We start from the raw sequence: 16473 nt of genomic DNA on the forward strand, positions 1-16473 counted from the left end.
AAGGAAGACTCAGAAGACCTAGTGGTGTCAGACAATGATTGCAATGCATAAACAGCAGCTTCTTAGAAAGGGAAGAGGGCTATGTTATTCCCATTCCTCTACCTCAATCTGGAGGTAGGTCCACGTAGGTCCTGCTTGCAAACTTCACAAATGGCTGACCACTGTTAGAATAGGAAGTATTTAGAGCAAAGGACTAAATGGCCTTTTTGTCAGATACAACAGGGCTCATCTTGCACAGAAAGGCCCAGTTCAATACCTGGCATGTTCAGGTACTGCTGAGAAAGAGACCAGTCTGAAACACTAGAAAGTCACTGCCAGTCGGAATAGACAAAGCAGAACCAGATGAAACAATGATTTGACTATGACTGCACACATACTATACCTTTCAAGCAACTCTGAAGCACATTCTTTCCCTTCAGAGAATTCTGGGCATTGTCTTTTACCCCTCACATTTTTATAATTCCCAGCAACACTTAACAAGCTATACTGCCCAGAATTCTTGGAGGGCAGAAATGTGTTTTAAAGGTATAGTGTGTATGTAGCTTTGATGTAAGACAGCTTCATGCATTCATGGACAAATTCTGCGGACAGCTTTCCTCAGATTGGGTTGTGCAGGGGAACAGCTGGTAGTATGAAATGTTTGAATCATATCTACATATGTCATAAACTAAGAGTGGGGGACCTGTGACCCTCCAGATGTTGCTGAACTCCAACTTTCCTCTGCCTCAGCCAGCCAGTCATGGATGATAGGAGTTGTAGTCCAACATCTGGACGGCCACAGGTTCCCCACCCCTTCCATAAACAGTCAAAATTTAAGATTTCTCAATAGGCAGTGAGCTATAACTGCATTGGAATTGCTGGAAACAGGCAGGAGGGAGGCTGATATTTCTTGCTTGCCTGGATGTCCAGTTTACTCAAAGCAGAGATGAAATGCAGCAAGGAGAAACAGATGGGAGTGGATCCAAGCAAGTGGACAAGAAGCTGCTGCACAGGGGTTAGAGGAGCAAGACAGATATTTGTGACTGAGCAGAAGATACAGAGAGTTTAGAAGGCATGTGTGATTTCAAACGTTTCTGAAGATTGGTTAATGAGAAATATTATGAAGCATTACTTGAGTACATGTTATATACCTATTTTCCCCATGGCAGCCTTCTATTATGAGAACTGAAGATCTGAAAGGAATACCTGAAGTCAACCAAACATGAAGCAAGATTAAATGTTGTGTTATGTTTTCCTATGTGGGCTACAAATAACTATGAAGAAAATTAATGTTGTTATTGTAACAGTGAATATTTTAAGATTATCCGCATTATGGCTACATCAGAACAAACCTTAAAATTATACACATGTAACCTAGCATGAAGCCAAAGTCCATTGAGAAGGCAACATTGCCTCATGGCTTTTAGGACACTTATAGCTTCTGAACATTGTAGCAAGGATGCAGCTCTGACAAAACATAGTAAATCAATCTACCAATTAACAAAATAAAGTGAACAGGCAAGACTCTTCAAAGGTGTGTGCCTCCCTTTAAGTTACAGATTAACTGTAAGGCCTCCATATAGCATACACCTTAGCTTATAGGATCTGCCTATCTCAGTACAAGTATATTCAAGCACAATATGTTCCAATGTCTACTCAGAATGGGGTATCAGGGAAGCAAAAGCACCATAACAATTATTTAAGCCAAAATATACTTCAAGATGTACGGACTCAGAATGAGCTGATCAGCAATCATCACTTGGCCCATTCAAGATATACAAGCATCAGGCTGTGAAGGTTTTGGTTGAAGGAATGCACTCTTCCCATGGAGATCCACCTTCCATTTTGAGAGTTGTATTCCTTTTGTACACCATTTTTAGATACATATGATTTCACAAGGTTGCATCCAACTAAGTTCTAATAAGAGTAGACCCACTGAAATTGACAGACATGGGTTTAGTAATTTCAGTGGGTTTACCCTCAGTAGAACTTAGCTGAAAACAACCACTGTCTCAATTAATTAGTCCTAGCTGTTGCCTGTAGGAAAGCTTTTACAATTACAAGCTGCTTCTTGCTAACTTGGTTTCAAGACTTTTAGTTAATTACATTTATATTCTAACCTCTCAGGGAAGCATGCATGGGCAATGTTCTCAACTAGAGTATGGTAAGCAGAGATCAGCAGTGTTGAAACAGGCAACATTTGGTACAGAAACAGCATGTGACTACTGCTTAATAAGCTACCAACATGGCTTTGAGTGTTTCTGAAGAATTAAGTCTCATTTCTACACTGCTCGCACATACTTTCTAGGTGAATGTACTCCTGCGACCAGAGAACAGAACAAAGTCTTCCCCTCTAAATGACCACTATGTTCTGAATGGGAGAAAGGCAATTCTGAGTTAAAGGTTAACTATTTAATTGAGAATCTGAACAGGTTCTCTTCATGCAGTGCATTTTCCATCATAAATCCTTACCTGTTGGGGTCTGAGTTTTACTGGGGTGGTGATGTCCACCTACTCCTGGCTGTGGAGGAGGACTTGCTCCTGCTTGTCCAGTACCTTGCGCTGGGCTCGTGCTGATCAGAGTTCCAGTAGGCAGAGGCTGGCCTCTTTTTAAGAGCTGCTTCTGTTCTTGTTGGCGGAAGCGTGGAGGCACCTCACGAGGCAGGTATCGGGATGCAGCTGGCTGCTGCCCATTGGCAGATGCACGCTTGCCATTGCTATTGTTAGTAATAGTGCTGGTGGAAGTACTGGTACTGGTACCGGCAGGTTGGGGCTGGCTTAAACTGGTCTTAATAGGTTCTGGCACTGTTGAAAATGAAATATTAAGAACACATTTATTGGGCGAAAGAATTAAACAACATTCTTTTAAAAACACAGTTTAACTGAAAGTACATCTCAGTCCACCTTTGTACATTTGCTTTAAATAGAAATTAAGTAGTTTTTCCCAAAGTATGTGTTATGGAAAACCAACACATTGTACATTTAAATGCAATCATTTTTCTAAAAAAATATTTATTGGCAACATCGACCGATTATGAAGTATGAAGGGATCGTATGTGATGTGCATTTAAATAATTTTAGAAACAGGTCCCTAATCCATTATCATGTAGTTCCCTAATCATGGCTCCACAACTAAAAAGGCCCCGTCTCATATGCCCATCTGCTTTCTGCATATGAAGGAATGCAAGGCAAGGCTTCAAATGCTGATTTAAGTGGAAGGCCAGGGACATCTAGGATGAGGCAGATTATTGAGAGATTTAGAAGTCAAAACCAGTACTTTGCATCGGACCTGGAAACAAATCAATAACCATCACAAATGAAATAATATATGTCCCGTATTATATGCATTTTGAACCAACTGAGGTTTCTGAGCACTCACACAGAACACCTTATGTTACGATGGCTTAGAAAAACTTCATACAGCATAGTAACAGTTCATGCAGATAAAAGTCAGCAAATCATAGTTTGGTATAGTTTACACACTAGGTCACAAATGTTCAGGCAGGCCTAGGTACCAAGTTGTTAGAATAATCTCAATATCTTCTTAACAAATCACAATGAAGACTCAATTTGTGCCTTCTCATAAATGTCAAACTTCACCTCTTATCTTGTAAATCAGCTGCTGTTACATAGGTACAAAAAGAGATGCCATTCCTTCATACCCTGCTTCTCTGAACAATTACAGAATAAAAATGAGCTTAAGTATTCTACAAAATTCACAGCAGCCCTTGTGTTTTACATTCTTTTCAACTTCATTTGTAAAGCTCAAAGTCAATGTGCTGCACTACATATACAGTACATTTAACACAGCCCAGGAATGTATACTCTGGGAATACAGATGAAATACAGACTTTGTTTAAACCTCTGCAGCTGCTCAAAACTAGAAACATTTCCTGGGTTTTTAATTGGAATGAAACCAGAGCTAGATCCCCATTGTAGTAACATTATCCAAGAACAATGAAGTATCAAACAGAGAAATGCTTGTACTGTATTAATCCCCACCACCCCACCCCCTGTAACCTGCTAAGGTTAATATCTAGAGATAGAGGAAATCACAAAGTAATTGATGGGAAAGTATAACATGACTTTTTTATCCACAACTGTACCATTAACCAGCTGATGCAGCAGTATTTGCTGTCAGAGTCAGGCTCCTGGAAAATTTTAAGCAATGTGATCCTATTAAAACAGAATGTGTGTGGGTGTTTACTAAAAGGACTTTGGGGAGGAAATTAGCTAGTTTTACTACATTAATTACATTGCCAAATACAAATGTTTTGTACCATTTAAATACAGATATCTTAATACATCTTCACAGAATTTTCTATTTCCTACCTAATCTGATCTATTGGAAATCAGTTTCTTTTTTAAAGTTACAGCTAAGAACGTTATCCAGAGATAGTAGTCCAAAACGTTCGTGCAAATTTGATGTGCAACTTTGCTCTGTTGCCATCTTGCCTTTTCTACAACACTTCTTTTCCCTCCATTTCTAATTTCCAGTATGCTCATCCTGTACCACAGGGGTGGAGAACCTGTGACCCTCCAGATGTTGCTGGAATACAATTCCCACCATCCCTGACCACTAGGCATGCTGACTAGGGCTAACAGGAGTTGGGGTTCAGCTGGAATAGCTCAGTTGGTAGAGCATGAGACTCTTGATCTCAGGGTCATGGGTTGAAGCCCCACAATGGGCAAAAAAGATTACTGCAGTGCAGGAGGTTGGACTAGATGACCCTTGTGGTCCCTTCCAACTCTACAGTTCTATGACTCTATGATTCTACAAAATATGGAGGGCCACAGATTCCCCACTACTGTTGTACAGGAAACCATAATATGATGGAGATAAGTGTGTGATGTTGACAGCTAGGCTCTCAAGCTGCAAATTCTAATAGTTTCCATTTTGTGGTCCCAAAAGCCCACCTGGCTTAACTAGCTTAAGTCCTTTGTAGGTTGCACTGTCAGCATCTGTCAGTCAGGCACAGAAGGAGCTGCCCTTTCATGTGCATGCATGTGTGTGTACACACACACACACACACACACCAAACCAAAGTTTTTTCATATTAATATATGTTTGGTCAAAATCTCTCACATTCTGACAGGATAGTCTGCATTTGGGAATTTCAGATTTCCCAGTGTTTCCAGTGTACACCCTTCCTGGCTTTAATAAAATCAGAAAGGGTGACCAACATGATAAGATTGCATTGAATGTGAAATGCTGCCATGGTGGCTTAAACCACAATTCAAAAAATCTATCCATTCTTTAGGACTGCACCCCTATGCACACCTCCCTGAGAGTAAGTCCCACTGAACTCAGTGAAACTTAAACAAGAGTAGACATGCCTACAACTGCACTATAGAATACTCTTTAAGCATTTGAATGAACTTCTCAGGTTTAAGAACTGCATGTGCAAGTCTGCACTATTTTTTCCTTCATTCAACCATTTGCCACATAATGAACACATCCAGTTGTTCTACAACTATTATGCATTAAACCATTACATTACCATTGTAAGCTCTCAAGCTTTTACTCCCCAATTACTCCAAACAAAAATAAACCTTTCCCTTGTAAAATTTCTCAGGCTACAATCTTCTCTTTGGTGAAAGCCATTTGTTCACAGGAGACAGCACATCTTTAGGCTTTGAAACAGAAGACATTGCATGTATCCATTTCACACACAGTGAAAGGCTAGTGTTTATACAGGGAAGATATTAGAAATTGTAGATCTCTAAGCAGGGTTTTGAGACAGGAAACCAAAATTGTAGGAGGACTAATTCAGAGGTGAATTCTGTATCATCATGCTAAATCTTTGTTGTCTGGCTTTTCTTATTCAGACCTATTCACTTATTTATATCAGCCACGTGCACACATCCCAGTTATGATGTGTGCCTCAGACCTGCCCTCCAGATTTCTATCAAACATGTCACACATGCTAATCTTGCCTGAAGTAATGAGGCCAAACTCACTTGGTCTGCGCCTGATTCTCTGGCGCAGAGCAATTGGGAGTCTAGCAGTGAGGGGGTGCTCGTGACACAATGCAACTGGCAGCCCACATGAGTTATCAGAATGGCTGAAAGAGCACAGAGTGCTAGTCAAATAAAAATATGGCCTTGGGAAATCCACCAATTCCAAGCACTGATCTAAGGCAGACTTTGCAGAAGCTGCTGTTTGATTGTCCTGCAGGAGAAAATCTAGAAGCACTACTATGGTTAAGTAGAAAAGCACAATGACAACTGAGAAAAGCCAATGGGCTCCACAAAGAACCTAGATATGGTAAAGAATAAAAGCAACAACATGTTTTATTTGTACAGAGACAGCCTCAAAACAAATCAAAACAAAAAATTGCACAATGGAAAGGAAAATTAAATAGCAAATGGATTTGGAGGATAATATTAGAAGCTAAATGTTCCTTTTTAAATTAAGACAAAACTGAAGAATAAACAATTCAGCTTCTCATCAACGCTGTGCACATAGCTCCCATTAGTTTTTAAAAAGCAGAAAATGAAAGAGGCAGTCTTAAAAACTATTCAAGACAACCACTCCTCTGTTAATTCTCATTCAAAGGGTCAGTTTGGACATTATGCTAAACAATTATATGCTTGGAGATATGACCCCAGAGTCCAGCAGTGACCAGGACCCCAAATTAGATGTTACAATGTCACTGACTAAGGTTCCTGGATCTGAGCCTGGTGTTGATGGTCAGAAGACTACTGCACCCAAGGCCGGCAAGCAAAAACCTGCTGAGCCAGTTCTCACAGTTTCAGGATCCCAAGAGCCAGGACTGTGGGGGTTACCTTTCCCCAGATCTGAGGAAATAAATGCTTCCCACACCACCTCACCAGTCCACAGCACAGACAGCACACAAGGAGGGAGGCCATGAGGTGCAAGGGCTTTAGGTCAGAACATGGCCCCTTTCAGAGACGCCAGTTTTCCAAAAGCAGATTGAACCTATGAGAAGGGGCTTAGAGGCAGAAGTTCAAAAGGCTTCAGTTCACTTCTAAGCCTTCCTGAAGCAAGTTGTTCACTAGGAAGTTTCCTTGGTACCGTAACAACAGACTCACCCTGCCCTGTGGGCTTCATCATGGGATCAGGACAAGATGGGACATATTGCTAAAACTCATGCTCACTTACACCCCATCCTCCTGTCTGGGGCAGCTGTAAGGAGGAGAGCAGAAGTATTTGCTTCCAGTCTCAAATGAACCAAAGTTCCTTATTACTTGGGAACTTGAGGGAATTCTAGTTAGTGAAGAAGCCAGGATCATATACCAAGGGTTCATCCTGGCTTGTTTAAATTAATCATAGTTTTAACCAGGGCATTTTTTCAAACAGAACTCAGTTCCAGCACCTCTCAGGTGGGTGCCATTGCCATTATAAGAGAACAAGGAAGGCATTCATGATGAGTTTCAGCACCTCTTTTTCTAGAAAAATAGCAGTGGTTTAAACTAGCCATAGTTTCAATAATGGTAGAACAGGGGAGGTGGGAGTACACAAGTCTGAGGCTCATTTGCTTAATCCAAAGTTTAGTCTTATGTTCAAAAAGGCACTGCACCTGCCTTTTAGACATGCTTCTCTATAAAGTAGATATGTGCCACTTCAAATACAGCTTAACCCACATTCAACACTTGCTTGATGATGTGTGCTGATGGGCTTTTGCAGCAAAAGTCCTTCTGCTTTACAAAATATCTGATATGCCTTCAAAGTATTTTGTTTTGCTTAAATACATTTAGCAGCTTGGTGGTAGACTCTGCTACTGCAGGTGACCTTTAAGGAATACACTTACAATGTATAGTATGAATTAAATTGACTGCAGTCCCTCAGGAAATGAATTTCAAGCCAGTCTTGTAAAGGAGTATTGCTGCTTGGAAGGACAGGGCTTCTACGCATGAGATTCTGCACAGCCTGTAGTGAATTGCATTATGCAGCAAGTGAGGGAGGTCTTCCAATTTCCATAAGCTATTCTGCTTTTTAGAGGTCTAAACTGGTTAGTACTTACCTGTACCCAAAATTTCAATCTAAACATTCTCTCTTCTGATGAGCTGCCTAGCTGTGCTTGTGGGGGGGGGGGAGAGTTAAACCAGTAGTTGCTATAGTACTTTAGTTGCCTTTTTGCAGAGGGCTTAGGAGATAAACAACAACAAGAAACCTTTTGAGGTAGCTATTTCAATTCCACTTAGAAACATGGTTTGATACCCCATCAACTCAGCTCTCTGGAAATAACCTCTCCCACCAGACCACCCCAATGATTCTTGCAAGATGCTATTTAGTTTACCAAGGTCATCATTAGCTATGTGAATGTATGGGGGGGGGAGTGTACTCTCCAAAACATTGCCCAGATTTGGGAGGGGTGGGACTTGCTCTCCTGGATTATATGCATTTGGCAAAAGATTTTTTGTTTTTGTTTTTTGAGATAGTAACCTTTTCCTGGCATAGGTTCAAATTAGATAATATTGCAAGTTTGCATTGTCTACTTAGAAATCAAACTCAAATTAGCTGAGATTTTTCTTGCCTGGTTGGTGGAAGTCTGCCAATGCTGAAGGTATTTATATTGTAGGATTCAACCAACAAAGAAGAAAGAGGTTGTGCCCATGAGTTTGAGCGAGTTTCCTCCCATAAGACAAACTCTTGCAAAGTAGCTCACTTGTTGAGCCCTAGGCCCAAATGAGCAGCAAAGGACAACCCCAAAACGGTCAAATAAAAATTGTGAAACACATCACCACCACCCATGTCACAGAAAGCACTCTAACACAGAGCTGTTCTTCTTCCAGTGTGATAACAGAAAGAGAACTGAGCAGGAAGATATGAACATGGACAGTAGGGATTTGGCATGTGCCAAAAATCTAGCCTAGCTTGAGAGATATTCCAAATGAGCTAAGCTATACACAGGTACAGAAACCCTATGTGTGATTGCACAGAGAGACCATGATAAAGAAAGATGAGAACCATGCTAGTTGCTCTTTACTAATTTTCTTAATATGGCCTCAGATAATTGCAAAGTGGTAAAATGAATCAGAGTGGAAACACAAGTGTTCCTTGTTTATTTCTGCAAGTGATCTATAAATTGTGTTTCACTAGCCCAACAATAGTGTCATTGACACTTCAATTAAGAGCCTTTATTATTAAGACTCTTGAAGGATTCAGTGCTATACAGGCAACACTAACACATCAGATCTCTACATGTGTATCCAACTCTATGGAAAGGAACATGTTTCTTTTTCAACCAAAGGCTAATAGACTGTCTTTAACAGTGTAATAATTATAACTTTTTCCCCTAGCCATATGAAACAGAAGCTAAAGAGTTGGCATGGAAATGAATTCAATGTCAATACATCTTTTAAACCTGGATCTTCTGAAACACTGATAGCAGTTGAACTTGTGTGTTTTTTCTGTGCTACTTTGCTTCTGGTGCGCTATTGCAAAGACGTATTTGATGGAGAAGCAAATACCAAAAAGGTTTCTAACCTATTAAACAATGAGATATGTAATAAACAAAAATCCTACATTTCAACCTTAAGACTAGATTGTGCCATTTCTTTAAGAGCCTTTTTAAAGGGCACGAGCAGTAGAGTTTTAAAATATGCAAATGTATTTAAATATAATCAATCAGTTAAAAGCTATAAAATGATTTAAAAAACTAATCAGTTGACAGCACTAGTTAGAAATAAGAAGGTAATCAGTCTACTAACTTAGAATTAATGTCCTCAAAAATATTTATGAGAGCTGATATTTTTCAATAAACTATAAAAGGATTCTGAATGTATCCTCACACAAAAACAGCCGCTTTCAGGTTCATTAAAAGGCAGGGAACCACTTAATAATAATAAAGTATTTCTGCCAAAAATAAGGTTCACTTGATTATAGAATTTCGAAGAGAGGCATTCAGCTACATCACCAAGATAAAGTAAAACCTTAGACATCACAAATGGCTTGCTTCCAAATGATCCTGCTGCTTTGGGTATCAAGCATTTCAATGATTTGCATAAGGTATTTTAAAGCAACAAAGCACCAAGTTGTAACACATACTAAAATAAAATCCTTTACATGCAATTTTATAACAGCCCTCACCACCAGCTAAGTAGCCGTGGAGATTTCCTACAGCATTGTGGGAAAGTGCCTGCTGCTTTGAGTGAATGCATTAGCTTTGCTAAAGCTTTCTTTACTGTGTAGCAGATCCAGTGACTGACTCATAAACTGTCAATTGTTAGAGAGCACCTTTCTTGATCTAAGCGGTACATTTTGGAAGGGAGGTCTTTCTTCTGAATGCACAAGCACTCTCACACATATATCTAGCAAACTTTATAGAATGATACAACACGGCATGGCAGCGGCTGTGGTCAGTGGAGGCTGACTAGAACACTAGAATGCTGTGCACCACACAGTTAATCAGCCCCAAGGGCCAATCTGCCAATCTACAAAAAGATCTTGCCAGTTACACAAGAGGCTGCCTGTCTACCCTTTCACCTGAAGGTAATATATTGCTGTTGCTGTTGTCATTTAAACAGCTCCTTGAGATACAGAAAAGAAATCTAGTCTAGTGTCATCATGATGCCATTGAGAAGATCAGCCCACTTTTGAGCACTGCATTGTTCATTTCTAAATGACAGGATTTCATGCACTGTTTTGGTTTCTAAACAACATTCAAGAACTGCAGACTATTTCATTTTCAAAATAAACAGAGCAGGAGCTAACTCTGATACAAAGAGAGCTCAAACGTGGATTTTAAGAGACAAAACCAATACTACCTTGTGTTTTTATGATAGATATCTATTTGTAATACAGCACAAAAGCTTTCCACATTCTAAACAAATTGCTTGCTGCTAATAATCACACCATACTTAATGGTATCTAACTTCCTAATCCAATTTTAGAGAAACAAATCCAATAATTACTTACATATGCTTTTTAATGATTACAATCTCAGAGGAATCCCAACTCTACACAAAAGCATTAAGAAATTGTATATGGATTTTATTAATGCAATGAATGGGATCAGTCACCCAGATTTCAATTACTACAAAAGCTTTTAAGCACATTTCTACAACAGAAGGAAGGAATGCATACAGAAGTGACAAAAACTGCTTAATCCCCATAGTGTTGATTTCTCACTGTTTTAGACTTCCAGTATCATCAGATCAAATTCTGTACTATGCTCTCTTCCACTCCTAAAATAAAGGAACCCAACCGCCTCCAAGCACACACAAAAACCCCTTGCATTTCTTCATCGGCAGGAGGAAAGAGAGGTGCAACACGAGAGAGTATTCTGGAATAGGAACAGTTAAACCCAGCAATGCATTCTTGGCCACTGCTGTGACAGGATTTATTTACAGCTTCCATTAAACACAGCAGCTCCATTACAAAGTGCTGTATGTGAGAAGAATTTTTGATTATACAATGCAAGTGCCGTACTGCATAAAACATAGCATGCCAACGTATTTCCCCCCCACCCGTAATTGGTTTGGGTCATTGTTTGATGGGTTTATGAATTCATTACAGGAAACAGATGGATCCCATAAATCAGAGCTATTCATCCAGCCAATCAAATGGGCAATTCCCCCCATCTCCTCCTCCCTCCCCCCGTTCTTAATGAAGCCACTTCCTTCGTGTCCAAAACTGTATGGTGTATAGAGAAAGAAGTTGTTAAAGCAACCTCAAAACAGGAACAGGAAACAGGAAACACCCTTTAAATAAAACCAATAAGGTAATCACACCCACAAAGAGGTACCCCCATTGAAGCCAGATACAAAGAAAATAACTTACCCAGTTCAGCTGAAACACAGGAACTAAAGCAGAAAGGGTAAAATGTTCTGCTTTTTAGTAAGTTATGTTTTTAAGGGCAAGAAAACAGTTTTATAATGGAAATGCTTATTTTGCCCCCCATTCCACTTTCAGATGGTGAATTTTTATTCAGAAAATTACTTCCTTTGTCTACTAAACTCTCAAGTTTGACAACAGTGACATCTGCTGGTAAAAGTGAAGGTATCACAAATGTTACATAAGTAATGTTTCATATGTAGGTAGTTCTCTGCTATGTCTGTCTACACACAGAAAATTCCAAATCATGTGTAAAATGAAGTTTTACTCTAAGTGGTGCTTTTTTTAAAAAAATGAACAAGGTTTGTAATTTTTCCTCAACCCTGCTGCTTTAAAGATTTTAGTTACAATCTTCACATCTCTTTCTCTAAAATAGCACCACTAAAAGACAATAAGGCTGTTCTGATTTATAGATTCAAGATTAACACTCCAGTCCTAAGCATATAGGATGACGACAATTCCACTGGTTTCAAAAGGAACTTATTGCCACATAAGAGTGCATAGAGATTTAGAAGATGGTATCAACCAAACTCTTTTGTTTAAACACTCACTTAGGTAGACAGGATACTAAGAGCATTTTGATATAACCATCTAGGTTTGCTTGCTGTTGCTTGTGGACTTTTAAATGCTTTCAAACAAGATTTTACTAAAAAGTACTCTTTGGGGTTTGGTAAATTTACAAAAAGATACTTAAATTCATGTATTTACGTATTCATGAAGAAGAATTCCAAATGCCACATTTACACGTCTGTTTTTAGCCCTTGTGCTCAACTGTGACAAGCTCTTGTATGGGTAAACATTAGTTCAATTATGCAATTTGCCATTTGCATGTCCACCTGGGGTGAGTAGAGGGTGCCCCCTGATGAACATTCATGTTTTAACCTGCACCGACAGAGGCCAGAGAGACAAATATCCTAACAAAGTACTACTGGTGAAGATTTTAGCATAACTCCTAAGAGGAATGCTCTCTTTGTAAGGATTTGTATGCAGAATGTCTTTCCAGTTCAGTTCCACTCACAGACTCACAGTCTTTTCTATCTGTGGGTCTTAAATCAGAGGGACAACACATCAGTTTAGCCTGTTCTCATCTGAATACCTTTTTAATGGGCCTCAAGGTGTGAAGCATAATTTATTCTGAAAGCGCACACCAAGACATATGATCATCAAATGAAGTTGGTAGATAACTACCCATCCTAAATGGCTATTATAAAACAGTGAAATTTATTTGCCATCTATTCAGCAGCTTTTGATTCAGACAAATTAATTCCTAATTTTTGTGCTAGAGAAGCTGCTTGAAAATATGTCATCCAGAAAGAATTTAAAACCATCAGTGGGATACCAACGTTTTATGAGGAAGCCATGGTAACTTATAGGTTCTACAATGAATGAGTCACAAATCACATTTTTCAGAGGGAGCATTTCCTATCACTCAGTACAAATTACACATTTTCACTTGAATCTGACTTGCTTATCCTACCTCAAGCATATAAATACAAGTACACTAAGAATAGCATTTAATGTGTTGCACTTTAATTTTGAGAGCTTCAAACATTCTGCTTTTACGTATACTTTTCTACATTAACAGCCTCTCTTAAAACTGGGCTTTTAAAAATCCATTATTTCTGCATCTCTTCGGGATCCCTGGAGATGCTGCTATCATACCATCTATATTGAATCTTGGTAGAACATATGGAACCAGGGTTGCTATCTGGAAACAGAACTTATCTATTTCTTTCTTTGTTAACTAGCTTAGCTGTCCTGATACTATGTTTCCTATTGCCTCATCAATAACTGTCCTTATGGAAAATGGGTACCTATCCTTAACACAGCCCTTCAGAATGCTGATGTACAGGAATAGACAGATTCTAAACAAAGCACTGAGAGGGCCAGGAAAACTGGTTATATAGACCAACCTATGTCTGTGTGAGTCAAAAGTTATTTAGCTCCTTTCCTTGCAATAGTGAATTTGGCAGAGGCCTCCTCTGAAGCACCTCAGGTGGCGCCTAGACTACCGTTTGCTCCACTTTGATCTTCCATATTGAATCTTTTATTGCAGAAAAATGAGTGCAGAAACTGGTAAAAATGCAGTGATAAAATTTGAGCTGGGGTTCCCCAATACTGAATAAGATGTAAGGCCCACCCACAGGCAAAGGTGAGTCCAGTAGGAGGCGTCATCCTTATCAGGTATGTCTCCTAGCAGCATCTGGCAAACTGCTAAACTAGAAGCCATTCTGACAACTTTGCCCCAAAGCAGGTTAGTAGCACTGGTTTCTTCAGTAAAGGTTGGAAAGCTGCCTTTTTAAGGCAAAGTGAGGCAGCCATTCCCATCCTTCCCACCCTCCTGAACCAGTGTCCCAATGGTAGCAAAGCTTGATTATTGTTGGCCTTGATGCCTGCGCTGCACCCCTTAGCTACCCCTGCTGCCAGACAGTGGTTGCCAGAGCAAGGCAGCAATATGCCGCTAGCCTCCCAACACTGCTTTTTCCCCTAATGCTGTAGGGGTGGGGCAGCAGCAAGGTACCCCAGAACAGCTGTAGAAACGAAGTCGGTCCAGTGTTCCCACCATGGTAAGTTGTAATGAAGCTACAGCTGGAGGCCAGCTCCGCAGTGCTGCCCACTTAAGTCTTCAGGTACAGTGGATAATCTATGTTGATTCAATAATCAACATAATAATAATCTATGTTGAAGCAAGGCTCAACTACCAGTAACAGCGACTTTTGTATGTGGAATTGTGGGCTGGAAGTCAACCTCAATCAGTAAAGATTCTGATTTCATCTGTAGACATTTTGCTATCTGCGCTAACTTACACAATTAGTTGTCTGCATTCCCCAAGCATCTTCTTTACATGAGTGGGTTACAAGTAAAAAACCATCCAAGGAACTAAACCAAGACCATCACTCCCAACCCTACATTCTGTCTATAAGCTGGGTCTAAATAACCCCAGCAAGCTGTAAGAAATTGTGTATCTGAACAGGAAACAAATGCATCACAAAATGCTCATTTCAGCTGAAACCTACCAAGCATAATTTTGCTATAGCGGCAGCAAAATAGGAATAAAAAGTAGTAACTGAAAGTATCACCATAATGGCAACATTTTTTAAAATGTTTCATTTGTAATTTAAAAGTAGTAAATGTGATCGGTCCTAGCTCAAGCCAAGTATTATTCCAGTCTTCTGCCATATCATTTGAACTGCATCAGCTTCCTTGTACAGCAGCAGTCTGTAGTGCCACAGCGGGGGCAGAGGACACCCAAGTGCTGTTGTATTCATTGCCAAGATCAGCATTCTGCTCTGCCATCAGCAGAGCAATCATCTGTGTCAGTGGGCATGCAACTGGAATTGAGTTTATTCAAAGAGATATAAAAGGCCAGAGATCTAAGCCAGCAAAAGGTAATAACACAATGGTGGCATCTTTGACACTCCTGTCGCAGCACCTCATTCCAGGCCAGCACAAATAATAATTCCAACATGATCCTGCCATGTAGAATTGGCGGGTTAGAACCAAAGCTGGCCCAGTTCCACAGGTATGATGATATCATACAAATATTAAGTCTCAAACTTTTTAGCACCACTTCAGAAGCAACACAAGAAGATTAGGCTTCTCAGCATCAAGGTGTCTGGTACATTTTTCAGTCTCAAACTCTAAGGGACACATTCCATGGTGAAGCCAAACATGAAGATAGCAATAAAATCAAAGATCAGTCAAAACAGGTACTTTGCTATATTTCACTTCACATTTTCTTTCTGGTTGTTTCAACAGCAATTCTTTTCTTATTTCCAATACATACACACTTTCTGCTCCTAAAATTACAGGATCGTCTTTCTAAATGTTTTTAATTCAAAAGAACAGTGAATTTCCATAATACCCGTACAAACTCATAATCTCATGGTTGTGGGTTCAAGCCCCACATTGGACAATAGATTCCTGCATTGCAGAGAGTTGGACTAGATGACCCTTGGGGTCCCTCTACAATTCTATGATTCTATGAAACTGCTCTAAATCTAACAGACTAGGTATGGAGAAAGAGGGGCGCTTTCTGTGAAGCAGTCAGGTTCCAAGATTGCGCCATGTTTACCATCTGCTGTGAGAATCATGTGATTGGAAAGGACCTCAAAGATCATCTAGCCCAGGGATGGGAAACTTTCAGCCCTCCAGAAGTTTTTGAACTCCCAACTTCAATTGGCCAGTCAACATGGCCAATGATCAACCACGATGGATTCCTCACCTCTGATTTACCCCCAACTCCATGCCAATGAGGAAATCTGCTACTGGAGCATCCCCAATAGGTAGCAGGGTCAGCCTAAGGCATTTTGGCACCTGAGATGGACCACAAAATGGTGTCCACCCCTCTGGCCAAGGAAGAAGGAAATAATGAAGATATCGGGAACAAGCAGGAGGGATCAAATCAACCTTACCCAATGGCTGAACTGAGAATCAAAGGTGGGTGCAGGTCCCAAGAGACCCTGCCATTTCCCCCATAGGGATGGGAGGAGACCAGCAGTGCCTCCTATTCACTGAGAGGCCGCTGTGGAGGCATCGTTGGGGGTGGGGTTGCTCAGGAGAAGACAGATCTGGCCTCCAAGTAGTGTGCTGCAGTTGCTGCAAGAACTATTACCAAGAAGCAGAAGGTAAGGACATAGGTATGTATTACCTGCTATAATATGTTATACACGGCGGCAGCAGTGGGCGAT

At 40.2% G+C, this 16473-nt stretch overlaps 1 protein-coding gene across 8 annotated transcripts in view; it reads right to left on the bottom strand.

Moving 5' to 3' along the window:
- The window catches only part of TNRC6C (trinucleotide repeat containing adaptor 6C), a 394661-nt gene that overhangs the window by 60591 nt on the left and 317597 nt on the right, over positions 1-16473 (bottom strand). For all 8 annotated transcript variants that reach the window (XM_080993552.1, XM_080993550.1, XM_080993549.1 and 5 more), the window contains one exon: positions 2452-2784. In XM_080993552.1, the coding sequence (XP_080849678.1) occupies positions 2452-2784 (333 nt within the window). The remainder of the gene's footprint in view (positions 1-2451; positions 2785-16473) is intronic.

The sequence above is a fragment of the Podarcis pityusensis genome (genome assembly GCF_964106645.2).
Source record: "Podarcis pityusensis genome assembly, chromosome: 2".
In the NCBI taxonomy this organism is placed as follows: Eukaryota; Metazoa; Chordata; class Lepidosauria; order Squamata; family Lacertidae; genus Podarcis; species Podarcis pityusensis.